Source organism: Saccopteryx leptura, chromosome 5 (genome assembly GCF_036850995.1).
Source record: "Saccopteryx leptura isolate mSacLep1 chromosome 5, mSacLep1_pri_phased_curated, whole genome shotgun sequence".
Lineage (NCBI taxonomy): Eukaryota > Metazoa > Chordata > Mammalia > Chiroptera > Emballonuridae > Saccopteryx > Saccopteryx leptura.
In genome coordinates, this window is record NC_089507.1 from 127,587,520 (window position 1) to 127,606,516 (window position 18,997).

The 18,997-nt window shown below is 35.6% G+C and overlaps 1 protein-coding gene across 8 annotated transcripts in view; it reads left to right on the forward strand.

Annotated features, from left to right (window-relative positions):
* The window catches only part of NEBL (nebulette), a 451,526-nt gene that overhangs the window by 350,128 nt on the left and 82,401 nt on the right, over nt 1-18,997 (forward strand). For 4 of the 8 annotated variants that reach the window (XM_066384597.1, XM_066384603.1, XM_066384601.1 and 1 more), the window contains 4 exons: nt 7,094-7,207; nt 8,791-8,892; nt 12,755-12,859; nt 15,345-15,452. The exons of 2 other annotated variants lie outside the window; for them this stretch is intronic. In XM_066384597.1, coding sequence (XP_066240694.1) covers nt 7,094-7,207; nt 8,791-8,892; nt 12,755-12,859; nt 15,345-15,452 — 429 coding nt within the window. The remainder of the gene's footprint in view (nt 1-7,093; nt 7,208-8,790; nt 8,893-12,754; nt 12,860-15,344; nt 15,453-18,997) is intronic. 2 more of the 8 variants (XM_066384600.1, XM_066384602.1) reach the window with 2 other exon arrangements.

The window sequence follows — 18,997 nt, forward strand, 5'->3', positions numbered from 1 at the left end:
CTATGCAGGACAGGCTGGCCTCACAGGAGGCAGAATCCCAGAAGCCAGCTGGGACAGTGCTGTGACAACCCACACCCAGTGACCAGAACCTGGAAAGACTTGCAGGCTGTGGGGGAGAATGTGAGACAGAGAGAAGAGACAAACAGACAGAGTGCAAGTGTGCCTCATGTTAATTGGTTCACAGTTCAAGGCACGTTTACTTGCAAAACAACTGCGTGACTCAGGAGGCTGTTGCTGCACTAAGAGTCTGGGTGACATTCTCAGCAGGGGCCGAGAAGTGCTGTGACTCCATGCTCTTCTCATTCCCAATAATGCCTGTTGAGGAGGTGACATGTATTGGCACTTACTTGGGCAACCCTACTGGTATTGCTTTGGATTCCAGCACAGCTACCTGACTTCTTAGGATTTCAGCCTTTCCTGGTGGCAAAGATTTTCGCTCTCAATTTTTTTTAGCAGAAGCTGCAGATTCTAGAAAAGCTGTATGGTTTGGTTGAGTAGTTAAGAAACAGGCTTTGGACCGCCCGAGTTGAATATCTGCTTCTGCCACTTGCTAATTGAGGAACACTGGATACATTTCTTAATTACTCCATCTATAGTTTTCTCATAGGTGAAGTAGGCATGATGGCAATACACACTTTTTGGGGTGGTTGTGAGGGTTAAATGAATTACTGTGAGGAAAGCATTTTAAGTGCTGCCTGGTATGTAGAAACTATACATAATTTCATAGGAATAATTCTGCAGTAGACATTCAGAATAGTTTTTCCACTCTACGTTTTAACATGAATTCACATACAAAACAAAGCAGGAATAGTTATACTGGCCTTTAGATGCTAGTCTTAAATTTCCTCTCTTTACAATCTTGTTTGAGAGTACTTAGAAGAAAATTTTGGTATCTGAACTTTTATTTTCACATTTTAAGTTCAGTCACTCCAAATCTTACCATTTGATTTTCACATAGGTTTTTAAGGCAGATATAAAACAAACCTTGAATCATTGGAAATGGAATGGTCAGATACTTAAGCAAATTGTAATTTGCAAGTTATATCTATCAGTTTTATTTTTTCATGGCATTCTTACTGATCTTATGGGGTATAAGATCATCAGAAAAGGGAAAACTGGGACGATTAATATGTAGGACTTTTGAATGAACACAGGATGTTTCATTTGTTTCTTCAGGCATATTAACTAGAAACAAGGGCAGAAAGTGTAGTTTCTTATTTTCATTGACAATTTTGAAGATCAGGTATTATCCCACTTGTGAAGTAATGACAGATTATGAATACAGGAGTGCTCAAAGGCAAATAAATACATAGAAAAGAGATGATTTAGGAATGCAATTTTAAAGAAATGGCTTAGAAAAGCAGAGAAATGGGAGCAGGATGTAGGAAGAACAAACCAAGAGAGCACCGGAGGCTTGTGAGAGAAGGTGATGATGAGCGGTGCTCATGGACAAAGTGATGAGACCTGCCGATGAAAGGACGACAGCGAGAAAGCCAGGGGCCGAGTTCTCCCATGTTACCTGTAAACTGAACTGTGTGGGACTGGACCCAGAGAGTGTATTGGAAATACATACCAAACCCTTTCTATGTTAACCCATACAGTTTTTCTCCCACAGGTGTGAAGTTGACTTTTTTAAAATTTTAGAGAAACATACAATTATGGTCAAGTAGTTAAAAGAAAGGCAGTAAAAAAGTAAATTTCACCTGCCAAGATAGAGAGATTGGTGTGTTTACAAGTACAGTATCTCAAATGAAAGTGTAGTAACTGTTAAAGTCATTATCATAAAAATTCTTCTAAGAGTGGTTAATTTGTTCATATATTCATATATATCTTAATTTATTTCTTGGAATTTTTCTATATGGTGAATAGGATTATTTAGTTTTATAAAGCAAAGAAACTTTTGTATTAATAATAATCAGTATTTTTTCTAAAATTACATTTGATATATCAATAAGAATGTGCTTTAAACTTAAAAATTACATTTTAGATTTCTGTTAAAATTTAATATTAAAGATTGTTTTTAAAGTGTAAAGGGTATTAGCTGGTTTGGGGAGCATCTTATTCTCCCTTCCAGCCAAATACGCTGGCCACCAACTTTCTCACACTCAACTATTGGCTTAAATGTCATGTCCTTGGTTTGCTAATTTAAATAGTCTTACTGTCTCTGTTATTTTTCTTTATAGTTCTTAACATGATTTTATACATATGTAAATCAAGCATATATGCTTGTCTTAAAGATCTACATCGTTTCCCACATTCTGGTTCCGTGGGGACAGGGTTTATTTGCATTTTATTCAATGGCAAAGATTAGGCATTCAATAAGTATATATAGACTGATTATACAAAATTTTCTAGATCATCCACATTTAGTCCAAAGTCAGTAAGGTATTATTTTGGTATGAAAATGAGAACAGAGATATTACATTGTCTAAAATTTAAATTTAAAATATATCATTGATTTTATGGTGAGTTCTATATAAAAATCTGTTTTATTCTCTTGCTTGACAGTATTTAGTTCAGTTATATCCAAACTTAGAAGAGGTTGATGTGTATAGATATGTGGCATTGTGTTACTTTTCATTTTTACTGATAATTGAGATATACTTATCAAATTTTCTATTTTTTTTTTTTTTTTTTTTTTTTTTTAGCATTTGTTTCTGTAGCTATGATGAAAATATTTTGTTCAAGGTCTGTTTTGTTTTTTTTTCCTGCCTTTTCTGGCTCTGTGATTCTGGGCTATATGTGGTGTCATGAAGCCTGGAACCCCTTGTGGTGAAAGTTTTGAACTCCACAAAACTGGGAGTAGAAGTCCATTTTCAGACTGTTGAAACACTGCTTTATCCAGCTGTATACTGCTCAGAAAAAGTAGGGGATATTTCAAAATGAATATGAAACTCTAAAATATCCTCAGCTTTTGTGAGCAGTATAGTATTGAGCAACTAGTTTAGTAAGTAATATCATTGTAGTTTAACAGTTCCAGTGTTTTCTCCAAGTGCTGGCCTCTGAAAATCCTGCTAAGTCTGTCAAAACTTTTTATAAAACTTAGAAGTTTCATCTAAGTTGCATCTGCATCCTGTGCTCCTCTCACTGACCACCAATGAAAGAGGTGCCCCTTCCGGAAGTGTGACGGGGGCCGGATAAATGGCCTCAGGGGGCCACATGCGGCTCGCAGGCCATAGTTTGGGGACCCCTGATTTAAACCATTCAGCTATTTTTTTAGTTCATTTATGTGCAAACCTTACAGAAAGAAGTAAGAAACAGTTGGCTATAGTTTCTGGTAAATGTACTTTTAAATATAGTGCAGTTATTTTACTTTGTGGTTAATTAAGGAGGGAATTCTTGTGGATTTCTTTCTTATGCACTTTTGAATCAAAAATCATGTAGAGTACGGAAAGTTAGAGTAAGATAAATTTCACAACACTTTGTTCATTATTACATTTATTTTAAGGATATGAATGACAGGTTTACTTTAAATAATTGATCTCACGCTATAGAAATAACCTAGAAAGGTTAGGCAGCATTTTTCAGATTTTAAGGTATGTAACCTAATGCAGTGGTTTTTCACATCAGGTTGGTAACTCTTTGGTGGGCAGAGTGGCATGGAATTTGTGACAGACCTGCGTTGGGCTGTGGACCGGTGATTAAAACACACTGACTTAATGCATAACAGTGGTAGAAATGTTAAGAAAATAAAGTTCTCCATAAAATATATTGCAACATTTTATTTTAAGGCAAAACACGTATGTGTCCGTTTACTCATTAACTTCTTTGATGTAGTGACAAGTCTTTTTCTTCATAAATGAATCTTCAGTTTTTCTTAGAAACCATAGTCATTGCATTGTCTACGATTTGCAATTTGAAAGACTTCTTGTTTAAGATATATTGCTAATCTATCTAATTTATAGAACCTTCTAGATCAGGGGTAGTCAACCTTTTTATACCTACCGCCCACTTTTGTATCTCTGTTAGTAGTAACATTTTCTAACTGCCCACCAGTTCCACAGTAATGGTGATTTATAAAGTAGGGAAGTAACTTTACTTTATAAAATTTATATAGCAGAGTTATAGCAAGTTAAAGCATATAATAATAATTACTTACCAAGTACTTTATGTCAGATTTTCACTAAGTTTGGCAGAATAAATCTTTATAAAACAACTTACTATAGTTAAATCTATCTTTTTATTTATACTTTGGTTGCTCCGCTACCGCCCACCATGAAAGCTGGAACGCCCACTATTGGGCAGTAGGGACCAGGTTGACTACCACTGTTCTAGATTATTTATATTTCCCTTCTGACTTTTCTGGTTGTCTTGACTGCTCTTAATTTGACAACAATTTCTTTGTAGGGAATTGCCTTCAGTAAGTCTTCAGAGAAATAGCATAGTTTTCATAGAAATAATAACACTCTTTTTACAGTAAATTTGCCAGTGTTCACAGTATTAAATTGATTAATGTAACTATAATAAGTATAACTAGCATATAGGATTAGGCACAAACTCAGTTGACTCCTAGCCAGTTTACAACATAGCCAACGGGAACAGAAATGCTCCAGCTTACTTTTCTAAACTGTTTTAAAGCATACGATTCAATCATATTTGCTTTTGAATGAGATTACTGACCTAGTCATGACAAAGTGTGTCTGTGTCATATCACTGTTCCTAACCTTAGGAAGGAACTCATGCTACCTCATAGTAGGAACTCAACAAGACTCAGTGTTTAATGGGCAGAGGAAGGAAAGAATCATTACAACCTGGATTGATTATTGCTTTTTAGAACTATACCATTACTTGGGAAGTGTGAGTGCCAGATGACAATTTGTCAAGTTAATTTCCAAGTAACACCACCATCTGTGTAGCCTCTGCTGCTAGTGTTGGGACTATAGGGTGCACAATGACAGTATGCCGGACTTTGTGGGCACAGGGATTATATAACCTGTATTTGTCATTTTGCTAATACATAACTCATAGTGCCTGCGGTTGGAGAATACGAATAATTGAAAGAAAATTCGATGCCCATATTACATAGCAGGACCAATTAGTTAGTTAAATAGCTACTAGCTGAGAATGTTTGGGGCACAGTGGTCATTAGTCAGAATGTTTGCTTAGAAGTAAAGAGTGTTGTTGAGTCTGACTGAGTCAGGAGTTTCTTTCAAGTGGAAGTCAGTTAAGATAGCCCTCCACCATTGTCCAGTGAATAGCATGTAAGCACTAAAAAGCTAGAAAGAAACAAAACCACCAATTAAAATATCTTGAAAAGTACCCTAGCAGAGGGTTGTGGAGTGTGTGAAATTGTATGTATAGGTAGTGAAACTGTGTGTTTGGGGAAGGGCCAGGTAAGGAAAACCTTTGCTTTGGTAGCCAGCTACTGTGGAAAGAGTGAATGAGCTCTAAATTTATTCCATTGCTGATATTGTCCCTGAATTCAAGACATAAAATAACTTGTTTTAAATCAGAGTTTTACTTGTTTTAGAGAGACCTCACCAAATAATTAGAATAAATGAAATTTTGCATGAATTTATTTATAAGGCACTGTGAATTATCAGAAAGTTATTAGCAGATGGAACCACAACAGAAAATATTTCCTGTAAACCATCTTGAGATATTTTCCAAATATATTCCCACCAAAATTTTCACTACCTCCCTCTCATAGATTCTAGACATGTGTCCCTGAGGGAGACCATTGCCCAGTACACACTCTGTTACAATCACCATCCTCAAATTGCTTTTTAATAAAACTTCTTTGAGTACAGCCTTAATATGTATGAATAAAGGTACATTATGAGAATGTAAGAAAACAAAATATTATAACAATTATAATATTGTGAAAATATCAGAGAACAAAACATTTTACTTTTGCTTTGAAAGTCTGTGTATCATTTTCTGGCTATAGGAATCAAAGGGGATGTCAGGTTCAAATAATTAGTTTTTTATTTCTTTGTTTTTGGTAAAGAACTTGTGTCTATATTTCAGTTAGTTATCATAGCATGCATTCCCATATTTCTCTATCCATGGAAAAGAATACAGTTTTTTTTTAAATTTTTATTGTTGAGTGAAAGGTGGGGAGTCAGAAAAAAAGAAATAGACTCCCTCACGCGACCTTACTGTGACCCACCCGGCAAACCCCGTACTAGGGGATGGTCTGTCCATCTGGGGCCACTGCTGTGTCGCTTGGCAAAGTATTTTAGTGCTTGAGAAAAGGCCATGGTGCCATCCTCAGTGCCTGGGGCCAACTTGCACCAATCAAGAGCCATGGCTATGGGAGGAGAAGAGAGAGAGAGAGAAAGAAAGAGAGAGAGAGACAAGGGGAGAATTGGAGAAGCAGATGGTTGCTTCTGTGTGCCCTGACCAAGAATCAAACCTGGGACTTCCACATACTGGGCTGATGCTCTACCACTGAGACAACTGGCCAGGACTAGAATATAGTTCTATACAAGAACTTGATAATCCTTTCTTTGGTTGCCCTAAGATTACTTATAAAAAAGGGGAAAATAATTTAGAATAAATATTAAAAATAGTTTTGCTGCTGAATGCAACTGTGGGGTTAAAGCAGAGGAACGAAAAATGACATTAATTAGACCCCAGACATGTTAGATAATGCCGTCCCTAAATACAAATTTTTGAACAAATGGAAAGTGAAGAGAAAAACCATAGTACAAAACATGTCCTGTATTTGGAATAATTCTTTCAGGAAAATTAATATTCAAATTCTGGGGCTTAGGACTTCTTTTATAAATGTGGAAAACTTAATTCATTTATGGCCTGAATTTCTAATTAATCATAGATTATAAAAATGCAGAAATGGAAAATGACATTTAAAAATCCTGAGATTTTAGTGTATAATTCTTGTTAATAGGACTAGAGTTCATGCCTAATTGCATTTATGATCAATGTTCAAATAGAGGTTGTTTATAATAAAAAAAATTTATGCCTAATTAAACTTTATACGGGTGAAAATACCAGGAATTTTAAACTTTGCTATTATTCGTTTTTAAGTTAGCTTTTTATCAAATCTATTTACAAGTCAAATGTGTTATTTTGAAAGCTTGAAGATAAATGTGCTACTAAATTTATCCTGCTTTTTCTTTTATGGCAGATTAAATACAAAGAAAAATTTGATAATGAAAGGAAGGATAAGAAACATCATTACAATCCCCTTGAAAGTGCTTCTTTTAAACAAAGTCAGCTTGCCACTGAACTGGCAAGTGATGTAAGTTATTCTGTGTTTCATTACTTGTAATACATAGAAAATTATTTTCAATATTTTTTGTTTTTTGTTTCACAGAATTGGCTATTTTGTAATGAAATAAAATCTTGTAATCTCCAAGCAATTTTAGTTGAAAACACTGAAGCATATTTTCTTGAGATTTTTGAGAAAAATGTATTGTAATTTACTATTAATGGTGACTAATTACTAATTAGTTGATGAATAGGAATAGTATTGCTAATAAGACTATTATATCTAATGAAGAGTAGAAATACATTACAGAGTTTTGCAGCAAAGTAGAGTGTAGTATTGTCAGTTGGTAATTATGACAATACTTAACTCATATAATAAGACCCATGAAATGAGCCATATCATGAAGTCCTACCTGCTATGTAGTAGTTTATCATAAATAAATTTTTTAAAAATTGTCTCTGTAATGGCTTACAATTTCTTTCTTATCCTGTATGTAAATGAGGTGATATTTCTTCACAATTTGTTTTCATTTCATGTGTTTAAAAATGATCAAGTTTCAATTTACAAAAAAAGATGCCTTAAATTTTTATTAGAATTAAGTAGAATATAAAAAACAAACATGGAAAAAACCGATCATTTTGCTTTAGTTGCAGGATGTATAAAGTACCTTTTCAAGTATCTAGATAAATCATTGTTGAACTGTTGCTTTGTTATATCATTTAAACTTTTCAACTTCTGACATATCCTGGGACTTTTATCTGCTGTCATTAATGTTTACAGGGTATTGTTATTTGTGGTCATTAATCAATTTTTGTTTTTCACCAGAAATTGAAATGGGTATTTCTGTCTTTTAAGACCACTGGAAATAGCAGAATGATTTTTTTTCCTTATTATTGCTGTGTGTTTATGTATGAGGATAAACATGTACAGCAAGTAGAGGTGGAATATATTAAAGGAACCTAGAGCGTAGTGCTAAAAATGCACAGTTTAGCATCAGATTTCCCTGGATTTGAATCTTGCTCTCTCAGTATTATACCTTCATTTTCTGTGCCTCAGTTTCCTCATCTGTAAAGTGGGAGATACTTAAAGTACCTACCCACTTGTGTTTTTATGGAGATTAAAACAATCCATATAAGTGTTTAAAAAAGTAATTGGCATACATTAAGTGTTCAATATGTTTCTTATTAATAATATTTTATTATCATGGTTACTAATATTATATTTCCAAAGCAGTTGGAAAAAAATGGTCTATATGGCAATAGCATGAAAAATACCAAAAGCTCCTAAATTGCCACAAAGCAAAATTGAAATACAGTAGTAATTTTTCTTTATGTTTTGAAAACAGAATTCCCATTGAAATCACTTGATTCTGTTAACATCAACCTTTCAAATAGGTAAACAATGAAAAGAATTATCAAAATATCTTCAAGTCCCTAGAAATAACTTTTTAAAATACATTCAGTAATAAATGAGCACCATCTAGTGGCTACTTGCTTATTCATCAGGCAGTTCACTACTAACTTTCTGATGTGTTAAACATGATAATGGCGATAATGCTAAATCATAATATTTCCTCCTCCTAGATGGTATTTTGTTCCATGTTATTTTCATAGGTAAAGTACAAGAAAGACATTCAAAATATGCACGACCCGGTTTCAGATCTCCCAACCTTGTTTTTAGACCATGCTTTGAAAGTCAGCAAAATGTTCAGCGGAGTAAGTGGGTTGTGTGATGGCAGCTGTAGCTGCTGTGCGGTGGAGCCACTGTGCCTGCAGTGCTCTTGGGTGCACCTGCTTCCTTAGGCCTGTCTGGCGTCACTCCTCCCTGAGTAACTAACTCACTGAAAGTAGTGGTCTGCTGACTTAGTCCCTCCAGCACCAAAGCTGTTGCTTTACAAAGGTTTTTTGTTGTTGTTGTTTGTTTGTTTTCAAACTCTTGAATATTTTTTGATTGCAAACTTTCTGGTTGAACAACTACTCTTCAAAGTGTTTGGGTGAGTATTCTTTCTGCCTTTCTTCTTCCCCTTTTGTCTTTTGCATTTGCTTCAAGGATTCAGAAGGCCAGGCTCTTAAGTCCGAGGACTTTTATTTTATACAAGCTGGAGCAGAGTGTCTGATATTTAATAGGCCTCAGTACCATAAAAACTGCCTTAGTCTAATTTGTATTTTCTCTACAAATAAATCTTAAAGATGTTTATATTGACACTGTACAGTCAGTCTTGTGAAGGTAATGAACCTTCCTACTAGGAGGGGAAGGTAATTTCTTTATATCCTGGTGAAAATGTTTGGATACACTGCCAAGTGGGTCATTCCATCAGAACTCACCTCTTGGACACTGTTTCAAACACATAGTGGCGTCATTGACGCTCATAACTGATGACGTGGCTCGCTTGTGCCTCCACTGCCCATGGTGGTGATGAACGATAATTTGACCACGGGTTATTTCTATGCCTATTTTAATAGTTGCTCACTCACTCCCTTGCTCACACTCTCACTCACTCAAAATGACCCCATTTTATTGAATACCTGTTTTGGGCCAGGTGCAGTTCAGATGGAAAAGTGTGTTGGGCAAGAAGTGTGGAAGAGTGAAAAGGGTTGTCTTCAGGATGTGTGCCCAACACTCATAGATTTAAAAATCCTGTAGTCAAAACCTGGTTCCCAAACTGTTAGATAACAAGATCCAGTTTCAGTTTGGGTTTGTCTGCCCTTGGCTTTCAAGTACTGAAAGTTGTGTTCATTGTGTCCATGCTGTGGCCCTCCCTTCGCCACTATCACTGTCACCCTTCTTGCAATGCCCTGTGCATGCAAACAATTGATACTTGTAGAGATTTTTTAATTAGATAATTAATTTTATTCCTGGTCCTTGGTGGAAAGCAGCCTGTCATTCTGTCCAGTCTGTTGAACAGACCAGGAACGTGAGAGGGCTACCAGGCCCGGAATTAGACTCAGTCCTGGGACACTTACTTCATGCTGTCCTGTTCTTCCAGTGCTCATTTATACACTTCTGCACAGATACCTGTTCCCTGAGTTTCAGGTTTTCCTCTATGACTCCTAGCTTTGCTTCCAAACTCAGTATGTGTCTGTTCTCAGAGCCGCTTTGTTCACATTCAGTCTTTGTCCAGTTTTGACTGTTGCACTGGCATTTTGCCCTTTGACTACTCCTCATTCATACTTGGGTTAAATATCCTTAGGTCATGAGGATCCCTGTATAAATAACCCAATAAAAATACCTTGGTAGTAATTAAAAACTTTGATAGCTGGAAGAATGCATGCCACTCACAGGCAATATTTTTTTTCAAGAATATTGACCTTTAATTTTAATAATGGTAAAAAAATCATAGTTTAGTATAAATTGTTTCTATCATCGCTTCAATAGAGAAAATCCAGCAAAGTCATATATTACACTTATTTTATAATACTGTACCACTTATAAGTAAATTTTTGTTCAGGTGGTGCTTTTGCCTCGATCACATACCTTTTCCCCATAGTAGAATTGTGACTTAATGATTACTTCATAGGAGAGAAAGTTTAGTCTCAAAAATGTATTACTCTGAGGTATCTATTTATTCAAGTTATATGATAATATATTGGCTCAAATTTATTGTACATCAAAATTGCCGCCTTTTACATTTTAATGTAAAGAGAATTGGACTTTGGTAGATTTATAAGGGCAACGTAATTTCATTAAAAGATTAAACAAGAGAATTCTTAATAAAAAGACATTCTGCCAGAATTAGTTGTCAGTTTGTTTATAACTGGCTATTTTTAAAGACCTCCAAATGTCTTTGTTATAAACAATTTCTTTTTTCTTTTAATGCATAATATGTAGAGTGAAATTAGTACTTATGAGTTTATACAGCTTAATAATTAAATTTTCAAGGAAACATTCACCCTGGAAAATAGAGCTCTAGTAGCTTTTAGTTTCTTTTATAATTTTGCATAAATTAAAAATATATATATTGTGTTACTCTGTGTAACTCCCACTAGGAGGCAACAGAAGCTAATATATAAGAAACAGGAGGTATTAGAAGTTCTTTGCAGATCTTAAATAGGTTTTCTTGCTTATTTTACTTTTTAAAAATAGGAGTTTCTGAAATTCTCTGTAACTAAAATAGATAATTGCTTTGGATATAACATTTGTTGACTTTTTCTCAGGATATATTCATTATTCCAGACATAATACCCTAGGCTTATTAATTCTGGTTTTTAACTCAATATGGAATGTATTTTGGATTATTGCATTCAATTCATGATTATTTTATGAACATATATTATAAAATAACTTCTCATCAAATTGTAACATCTCTAAGTACAGTGTTATCTTTTGAGATTATCTTTTTTTTTTCTTTTAATTAGAAGAAGAGCCAAAATTTAGAACTTATTGTCTTCAGTCAGTATGTTCTGTGTAAACATTATCATGAGCTTTCTGGGGCCTTTTTCTTCCTTACTTTATTCTGGTTAGGGTTTTGAGGGACACATATCACTCTAATTGCCAGAAAGTACCTCTGGGACCCTGGCTGTGTCTCCATGAAACAGCAGCTGTCTGCTGCTTCCCTTCCATCCTGGGCACTGGGGCTTCTTCTTACTGCACTCTCAGATGTCTGGAGCAGAGCATCTGCTAACGCCCATTGCCGGGTTCCTTATGGCAGCTCTTTCCTGCTGGCCTCTCCCTTCCCTCTGTACAAAATTGTTGCTGTCCCTGAGATACTCACTGATTAATGAGCAACCAACTTGACCTTAAATGTTTGCAGTTGAGTCTTTGAGATTACCATTTACCTCTGAAAGTCTTTCCCAAATATGGCAAAATAACTAAGTGTCCAGTATCCAATTATAAAAATTATGAAGTAATTTTGTCTTATTGCTGACTGTTTTACTTAGAGACTTATAGTTGCCAAATTTGGCATTCTTATCCATTCTGGTCTCTTTCACATTCCATCTTTTTGTCTGTACAATATGTCTAAATAGTCTTAATCCAATTTCTTTACCTTAAAAATTTAATTGACTGTGCCTGGATTCTTCAGTTTTTCTCCCAGACACATCCTGACCTCTCTTTTTAGGAAAATTAGTTGAATCACTTTTCACTCTCTTATTTTCCCTATGACTCCATATTCCTCAGGGCTGAGCCCTTGTATACAACTTTCTTATGTCTGCTTCCAACTTTCCTTTCCTCTGTTCTTTCTTCTAGTCTTTCCTTCTCTTCTTATAGATGCTATTAAACACACACCTGTTCTAGGATCAGGGCAGGACAAATTGCCTCCACTGTGCTCATCTTGCCCATACACTCTGGTCCCGTGCCTAGCTTTTCCATTGCCACTCCCCAGTGTTGTGACTGTCTTTTACCCCTTGTTTACCACTAACTATCCTCTGCTTCTCTGAGTGTTTCCTATGCTCTTCACAGTGACCACTGGAGCTGGTGCATTGTTGATTTCCTCACTGTTAGAAACCTACATGACCAGCCACTGCAGATGGGGACCTTGCAGCTGTTATTGGCTTGTGCTTTTCAGTTTGCATTTTGAAATATTAGTTGGTCTAGTCAGCCCCTTTTATTTTGAATTTATTTTCATGTTGTCTGTTTTAGCGAGAGTATAGAAAGCATTTTGAGGAAAACAAAGGAATGTATCATTTTGACGCGGACGCTGCAGAACACCTGCACCACAGAGGAAACGCTGCCCTCCAGAGCCAGGTGTGTGCCCCCACTGCCTGGACTCTAGCCACTCACTGCCAGGCGCCCCCACCAAGAGCCTGAAGCTGCTGAAAAGCACGTGCACCCTGAGAGAGTGGATGCTGCTTTTGAAAATTTCAAACACCATTCTCTCAGTGTTTATTGAGTCAGGGAAGCTTGAACCACATTTCAGCATAAAGGCATTTTATAAGATAACAGTCACTTAACACAATTTAAAACTTACAGTATATGAGTTAGTTAAAAGGTGATCAAATTTCATTCTGATTTCCATATTTATAATGCACTGATTTGTCATTTTGTGCTGCAAAATTAATTGTTCAGGCACAAAGTCTATTATAATTTCTCAGTTTGATTATAAGTGTTATGAAAATAGCAAACCTATCTTACCAGTGTTTTCTACATTAATGTTTCTTTCAACTGTAATATTCTATGAAACAAATTTTTAAAACTATTTTCCTACTTGTATAGTTTAAAGTTGATAGCTAAAAAGTTTTTTTGTGTTCTGAGTTTCAAAGTTACAAAATATGTCATTCCAACATCTGTTAAATGGAATTTTGGATCACTCTTTAAATGTGTCCTGTGGAACATAAATTTGATAATGATTTGACACTCACCTTCATTATGTAAAAAAATATACACAAACTGGCTCTCCCTTATGGCTTGAAAATAGGCATTATTTTCTTTTCTCTTTGCATTCTTATTTTTACTTTATTTCCCACAAAAGTTTATTCTAATGTTTTATGTTATTATACTTCCACTACTTTTTTTAATTTTAATTTATCGTGTTGACATGGTTTCCAGCGTCTGTTTCAGTACAGCACCCTCACCCTGCATCACCCCCCCCATGCCCCACGCAGTTTCTCTCCACCTCCGTTTCACCCCCTTAGCCAAACACTTTCATTAATTATCTGTCATACCTCTCTGAAACAAAAATAGGCCTACATATAGGAGTTTTAAAATTTGTTGTTTTCTGATACCATAAAGTTCTAAGTATTGAAAATTTTCTTTTGAATTTAATTATAATTAAAATTATTATTATAAACTTAAGACACAATGTTTTTAATAATTATTAAATGTAAGAATTTAAATGAAAATACATTTCTGAATGAAATTAATCACAATCACGTTTCTATGATTTTAATTTTGTAGTTTTTATATTGCTAAAATGCCAACCACTCAATGACAGCTTACATATAGCTATAGTTTTTGTTATTAGTAGGTGGAAAATATTGAATAATTTATAAACTGAAATAAGGTAAAGATTGTTTGTAATTGAAATAAATAATTCATGCTATTATTAAATAATGTGTAGTGAAAATGAAAGAAATCACATAAAAACTCTGTGTGTTTTACTTAACGTCTATGGAAAAATTCAACAATCCCAGAGAATACTGTTTGCCCTTTGACAGAGAGATAGAGACTTAATACATTTTTCTTGTTGTTCATGATTTACTGCTATACATTTTAGCTATCATAGGGATCTTTCTCTCTCTTTCTCTATATATGTATGCTATGTGTATACACACATATAAACCTATGTATATATCTGTATATCCCAGCTATTTAAGTACTTTATTCAAGTCGTAAAACAATGTTATTTAATAGTTCTAAATTATTTTTATTTCTTTATATATATACACATATATATATATATATATATATATATATATATATATATATGGTCTACCGGAAAGTTCTGTTGGTTTCTATCACAAGTTTCGACATGTAAGCACATGTTTATTTGGCACATGTGTGCCTCTCTATTTTAATCACTTAATGTATACATACTGACGTAGCAAATTAACTAAAACAAAGTTGATTCACGTTAGTCTTATGTGTGAAGCGATAGTGTACCCATGGCTACTGATAAAGTTCATTTACGCCACTGTAATTTTTACAAATTTCAACAAGGAAGAAATGCTACAGAAGCATGTAGAAATTTATTGAAAGTGTTTGGTGAAGATACAGTTTCTGATAGGACATGCAGAAGATGGTTCGAAAAATTTGAAACAGGTGATTTTGACCTTTCTGATAAGCCACGTTCTGGGCAACCATCTTTGATCGATGACGATGTTGTTAAGACCATGTTGGAGCAAGATCCTTTTCTGACAACATCGGAGATCGCAGAAAGGCTTAATTCAGCTCAGCAAACCATTTTGGACCATATTCGGAAGATAGGGTTGGTGTGGAAATTAATAAAGTTTATTGACAGTAAGAAAAATTTGTATTTTGTTTTATTCCAAAAACGGACAGAACTTTCTGGTAGACCTTACTTACACACACACACACACACACACACACACACACCTCTTTAGTTTCTTTGAATGTCATTAACTACAGGGAACCCTGGTATCAACCTCAGTGGCAAGAATAATGCGATTTTTAGAAAACAGGATGATTAATTTTGGACATGTTTATTTTACTTTGTTCTATTTTCATAAGGGCTTGTGAGTTTTATATGTTTTTATACTTTTTTTCAATGAAGGTTAAGTACAAAGAAGAATATGAGAAAAATAAGGGCAAATCAATGCTTGAATTTGTTGAGACACCATCATATCAAGCTTCAAAGGAGGCTCAGAAGATGCAGAGTGAGGTGGGTCCCTGGTTTGTTCTTATCTGTCAACACGTATGTCATGTTTTATTGTTTGAAAGGAATCAGGAAAGTGGTTCAGAATGTTTGGTGAGTCTAGAGGACCCTGCACAGGAAGCCCCAGGGAATCCGCTGTCTGGACCTAGGTACCTTCTCTGTGTCATTGGGATCCTCTGGCCCTTAGCGTTTCCTATTTGGCAAATACGGATATAAGGCCTCGTGAGCTCTTAACATCTCTCTCAGCATTCACATTCTGTGATTTAAAAATTGACACTTTCAGGTTGTGTCATGTAAACACTATAATGAGTAGATAAAAAAATGAATAGAAAAAGAAGAGCTGGTTGCTTTATTTACCTTTTATTTTTTGCAATAACAATAGAACTAACATTTATTCAATACTTGTGCTAAGTAATCTGTGCTAAATAATATGCTAAGTACTTTATATATGTCAGCTCATTTCATCCTCTTAAGGTAATGATGCCAGTAGTCATTATCCCCAGATGGGTGATGATTCCACTGAGAGTCATTGTTTTATCTGAAATGATGTATCTGGTAAATACCAGTGTTTTAGGACCTGGGCAAGTCATCAGTTTTCCCCTTACTTGTTCATTTCATCCTCTACCTAAGATAATACTAAGTTGCATCTACGTATTCCCTGTACTGGTTTTGCTCTGTTCCAGTGAGATTTCTTCTGCTCTGGTTTTTTAATTTTCCTATTTGTGGGGTAGGGGTGGGGGTTCGGGGGAAAGAGGCACCAGACACAGAAGCTTTTGTCTTCAGCCAATATCCCAATTCTGTGGGTAGAGCCAGGTTATTCTTTTAAAGGGCAGTGGTGTCTGCTGATTACAACCCCAGGTCACTATGCCAAAAAGGCTCAATGAACTGGATCTTTTCTATTCTCCAATAACAACAGGAAAACAAGGAGGAATGATACATTTTATACAATAAAACTCTCATAAGAATTTTATAAACATTATATATGCTATTTGTTGTGATATTATAATTCATTTTCTGAGGGAAAGGGCACTCAGACATAACTGTGGCTTGTTTAATAGTCTTAAGTGGTTCAATTTTTTTCTTCAAGCAACAGAGAAAATTGTGGCATATTTTTTATGTTTTATTAATGCAGTTAAGACCCTCCAAAACATGGATATTTGCCTCTCAAAGAATTAATGGGCAAAGTAGACTAAATTATCTTTATTTACATGAACTGCTTAGTTGATTTTTTTCCCATTGGGGATGGACCCTTAAAAGAGGAGAGATTCCCTAAGTACAGGTTTCACAATACTGTACAGATGACGGGGCTTCAAAATTACCCTCAGCATGGAAAAAGTGCTGACCATTGTGTGATCTTCAAGTCTGATCACTAGCACTTGGCTTTGACCATTGCTGTGGCTCCACAGAATAAAAGGAAGTTAAATGTTGAAAACTGACAAAAAAAAAATCAGTCAGAGAACTAAGTCATTGCTTTTGGGTGGCTCTTTTGGCATCAGGTATAAATCAGCTTCAATGTTTAGTTGTAATTATACATACATCTATTATATGCTCTGAAACTCAATTACAATGGGACTTGTGTGCGGCTTCTGTTAATATTGTCTTCAAGCTTACTATTCTGATATCTGGTATTGTTAGGAGGGAGAAATTGTCTTTTGCAAAGGCTGAGAACTGTTTCTCATTGATTATAGCCATTGGCCATTGGATTTTAGGCTCAGCGTTGTTTGTATGCAGTGAGAAAAAGAGGGTGGGATGTTGGGTGAAGGAGTTGTAAAATCTGTATTTTCTGGTGTTTTCTCATTCTTACTGTTAAAAATGGCTGCTGCTCTCATGTGGTGATGCTCTCACGTGATACAGTCAATTGCCTTTCATGCTTGGGAAGGGGCTGGGTTATGCTAATGTGTGTTGGGGGAGGGCTTTTGTGCCGAAAGCTTTTAAAAGGAGGAGCTAGGAAGCCATTTTGAGGAGGAGACCGCATTATGGTAGGGATGAGGAGCCCATGTTGTAACAGGGCAGGGAGGTCATGTGGAAGAGCCAGCCAAAATGGCGGAATGCTGAAGGAGAAGCCAGTTTGTGCAGGAGAAGGAGATGGGGAACAGAGGTGAATAAGGCGAGTGGGGCCTTTGATTCTAGGAAAACCGGAAAGATTCTCCTGGTTGTGGAATCGGAGGAACATGTGAGTGGGTTTTGGTGTCCCATGTGTTTGTCTTTTACTCGTTGACTGGTACGAGTCTAGAATAAAGGAAAGTGGTTCACCAGTTCTTGGCTCAATTATTTCTTTACGATCTATCCGAATTAAATGTGAACCTAAACCTGCATTGGCCAGGAGGCTGTGATGGCCGCGGCTACTGGCCTTACACACACCATTTAGTTCAGAATATTTTTTTTTCCTCCTTAAAACCCTAGGTGTGTCTTATGGTCAGGTATGTCTTATGGTCAGGTGTGTCTTATGGAGCAAAAAATATGGTAGCTTTGTTAGTTTTAGTATTTACAGAACATCCATTGTGGCTTTTTCTCTGGCTATAACTAGATTATTTGTTAAATATTTAACAGATGTAGGTGAGGAGACAGCCTGTTCTCTGACCCTCCCTTGTGGTATGGAGAATTTCTTTATATAATTACCTGCCTTTGTAATAAGAATATAATCAACATGGAAATAGCTTTTTATTTTGCATTAATAGCAATCTCATGCAGAGTTTATTTTTGTCACCTTTGTGATACAATTAAAACCACATATTTAGTTGGTAAAATCTTGGCTCTTGTTTGGAAATTATTTTAGATCAATTGATAGTTTTGTTATTTAGATTGTAATTATAGTCATAAAACATGGGTCTTTACTGATTTGCAAACGTGTAGATCAACTGGTAAAGTTTAGAGAATCATGACCTAAAGGTGGCAGAGTGTCAGAAGGGCAGGTGTGGGTGTGGACTTAGGCTCTCCACAGTCACTGTGAGCACCTTTCATTGCTTACTGTGAACCCTTTCCTAAGGAATAGCTTATCAGGTTCAAGGTAAGATTCTCCTCACAGTGTAACTTGATTCGTATCAAACTCTGTAGATGGTAGAAAAATATTCTCAATGCCAAAATCATTAAAGGAAAATCTTCCCTTCCCACCTCTATTACAGTTTAGAAATGGTCTTTTCTGAGTTGACTTGAAAACACAGACAATGAGAAGAATGATGAGGACATGAACATTATTATTGCTTTGGTTGGAATGGGCTTCCGTGCTGCCAGATATTCTTCCAGTGGGTGGATCCATTTTTTTGAGTGGACTAGTTGGGTGATCCAATCACAAAGCCAAATTTATTGGTTCCCCTCTCCAGATGGGTTGATGTCAGATAATAACAGACCATAAAATCTTAAGCAACCTCCCTAGAATGCTTTCCCAGAGGGAGTTGGTACTTGAAGGCTCTGCTGTTGTTTGATAGAATTCTAAAATTTATGATAAAGTTGGAGTTATTCCTGTGGATATGAAGACTCTGAAGTGGTAGAATTATAAAAGAAAAATATCAATTTTGTTCTGGGAAACTCTGTTTTTTCAACTCTGCTTTTCA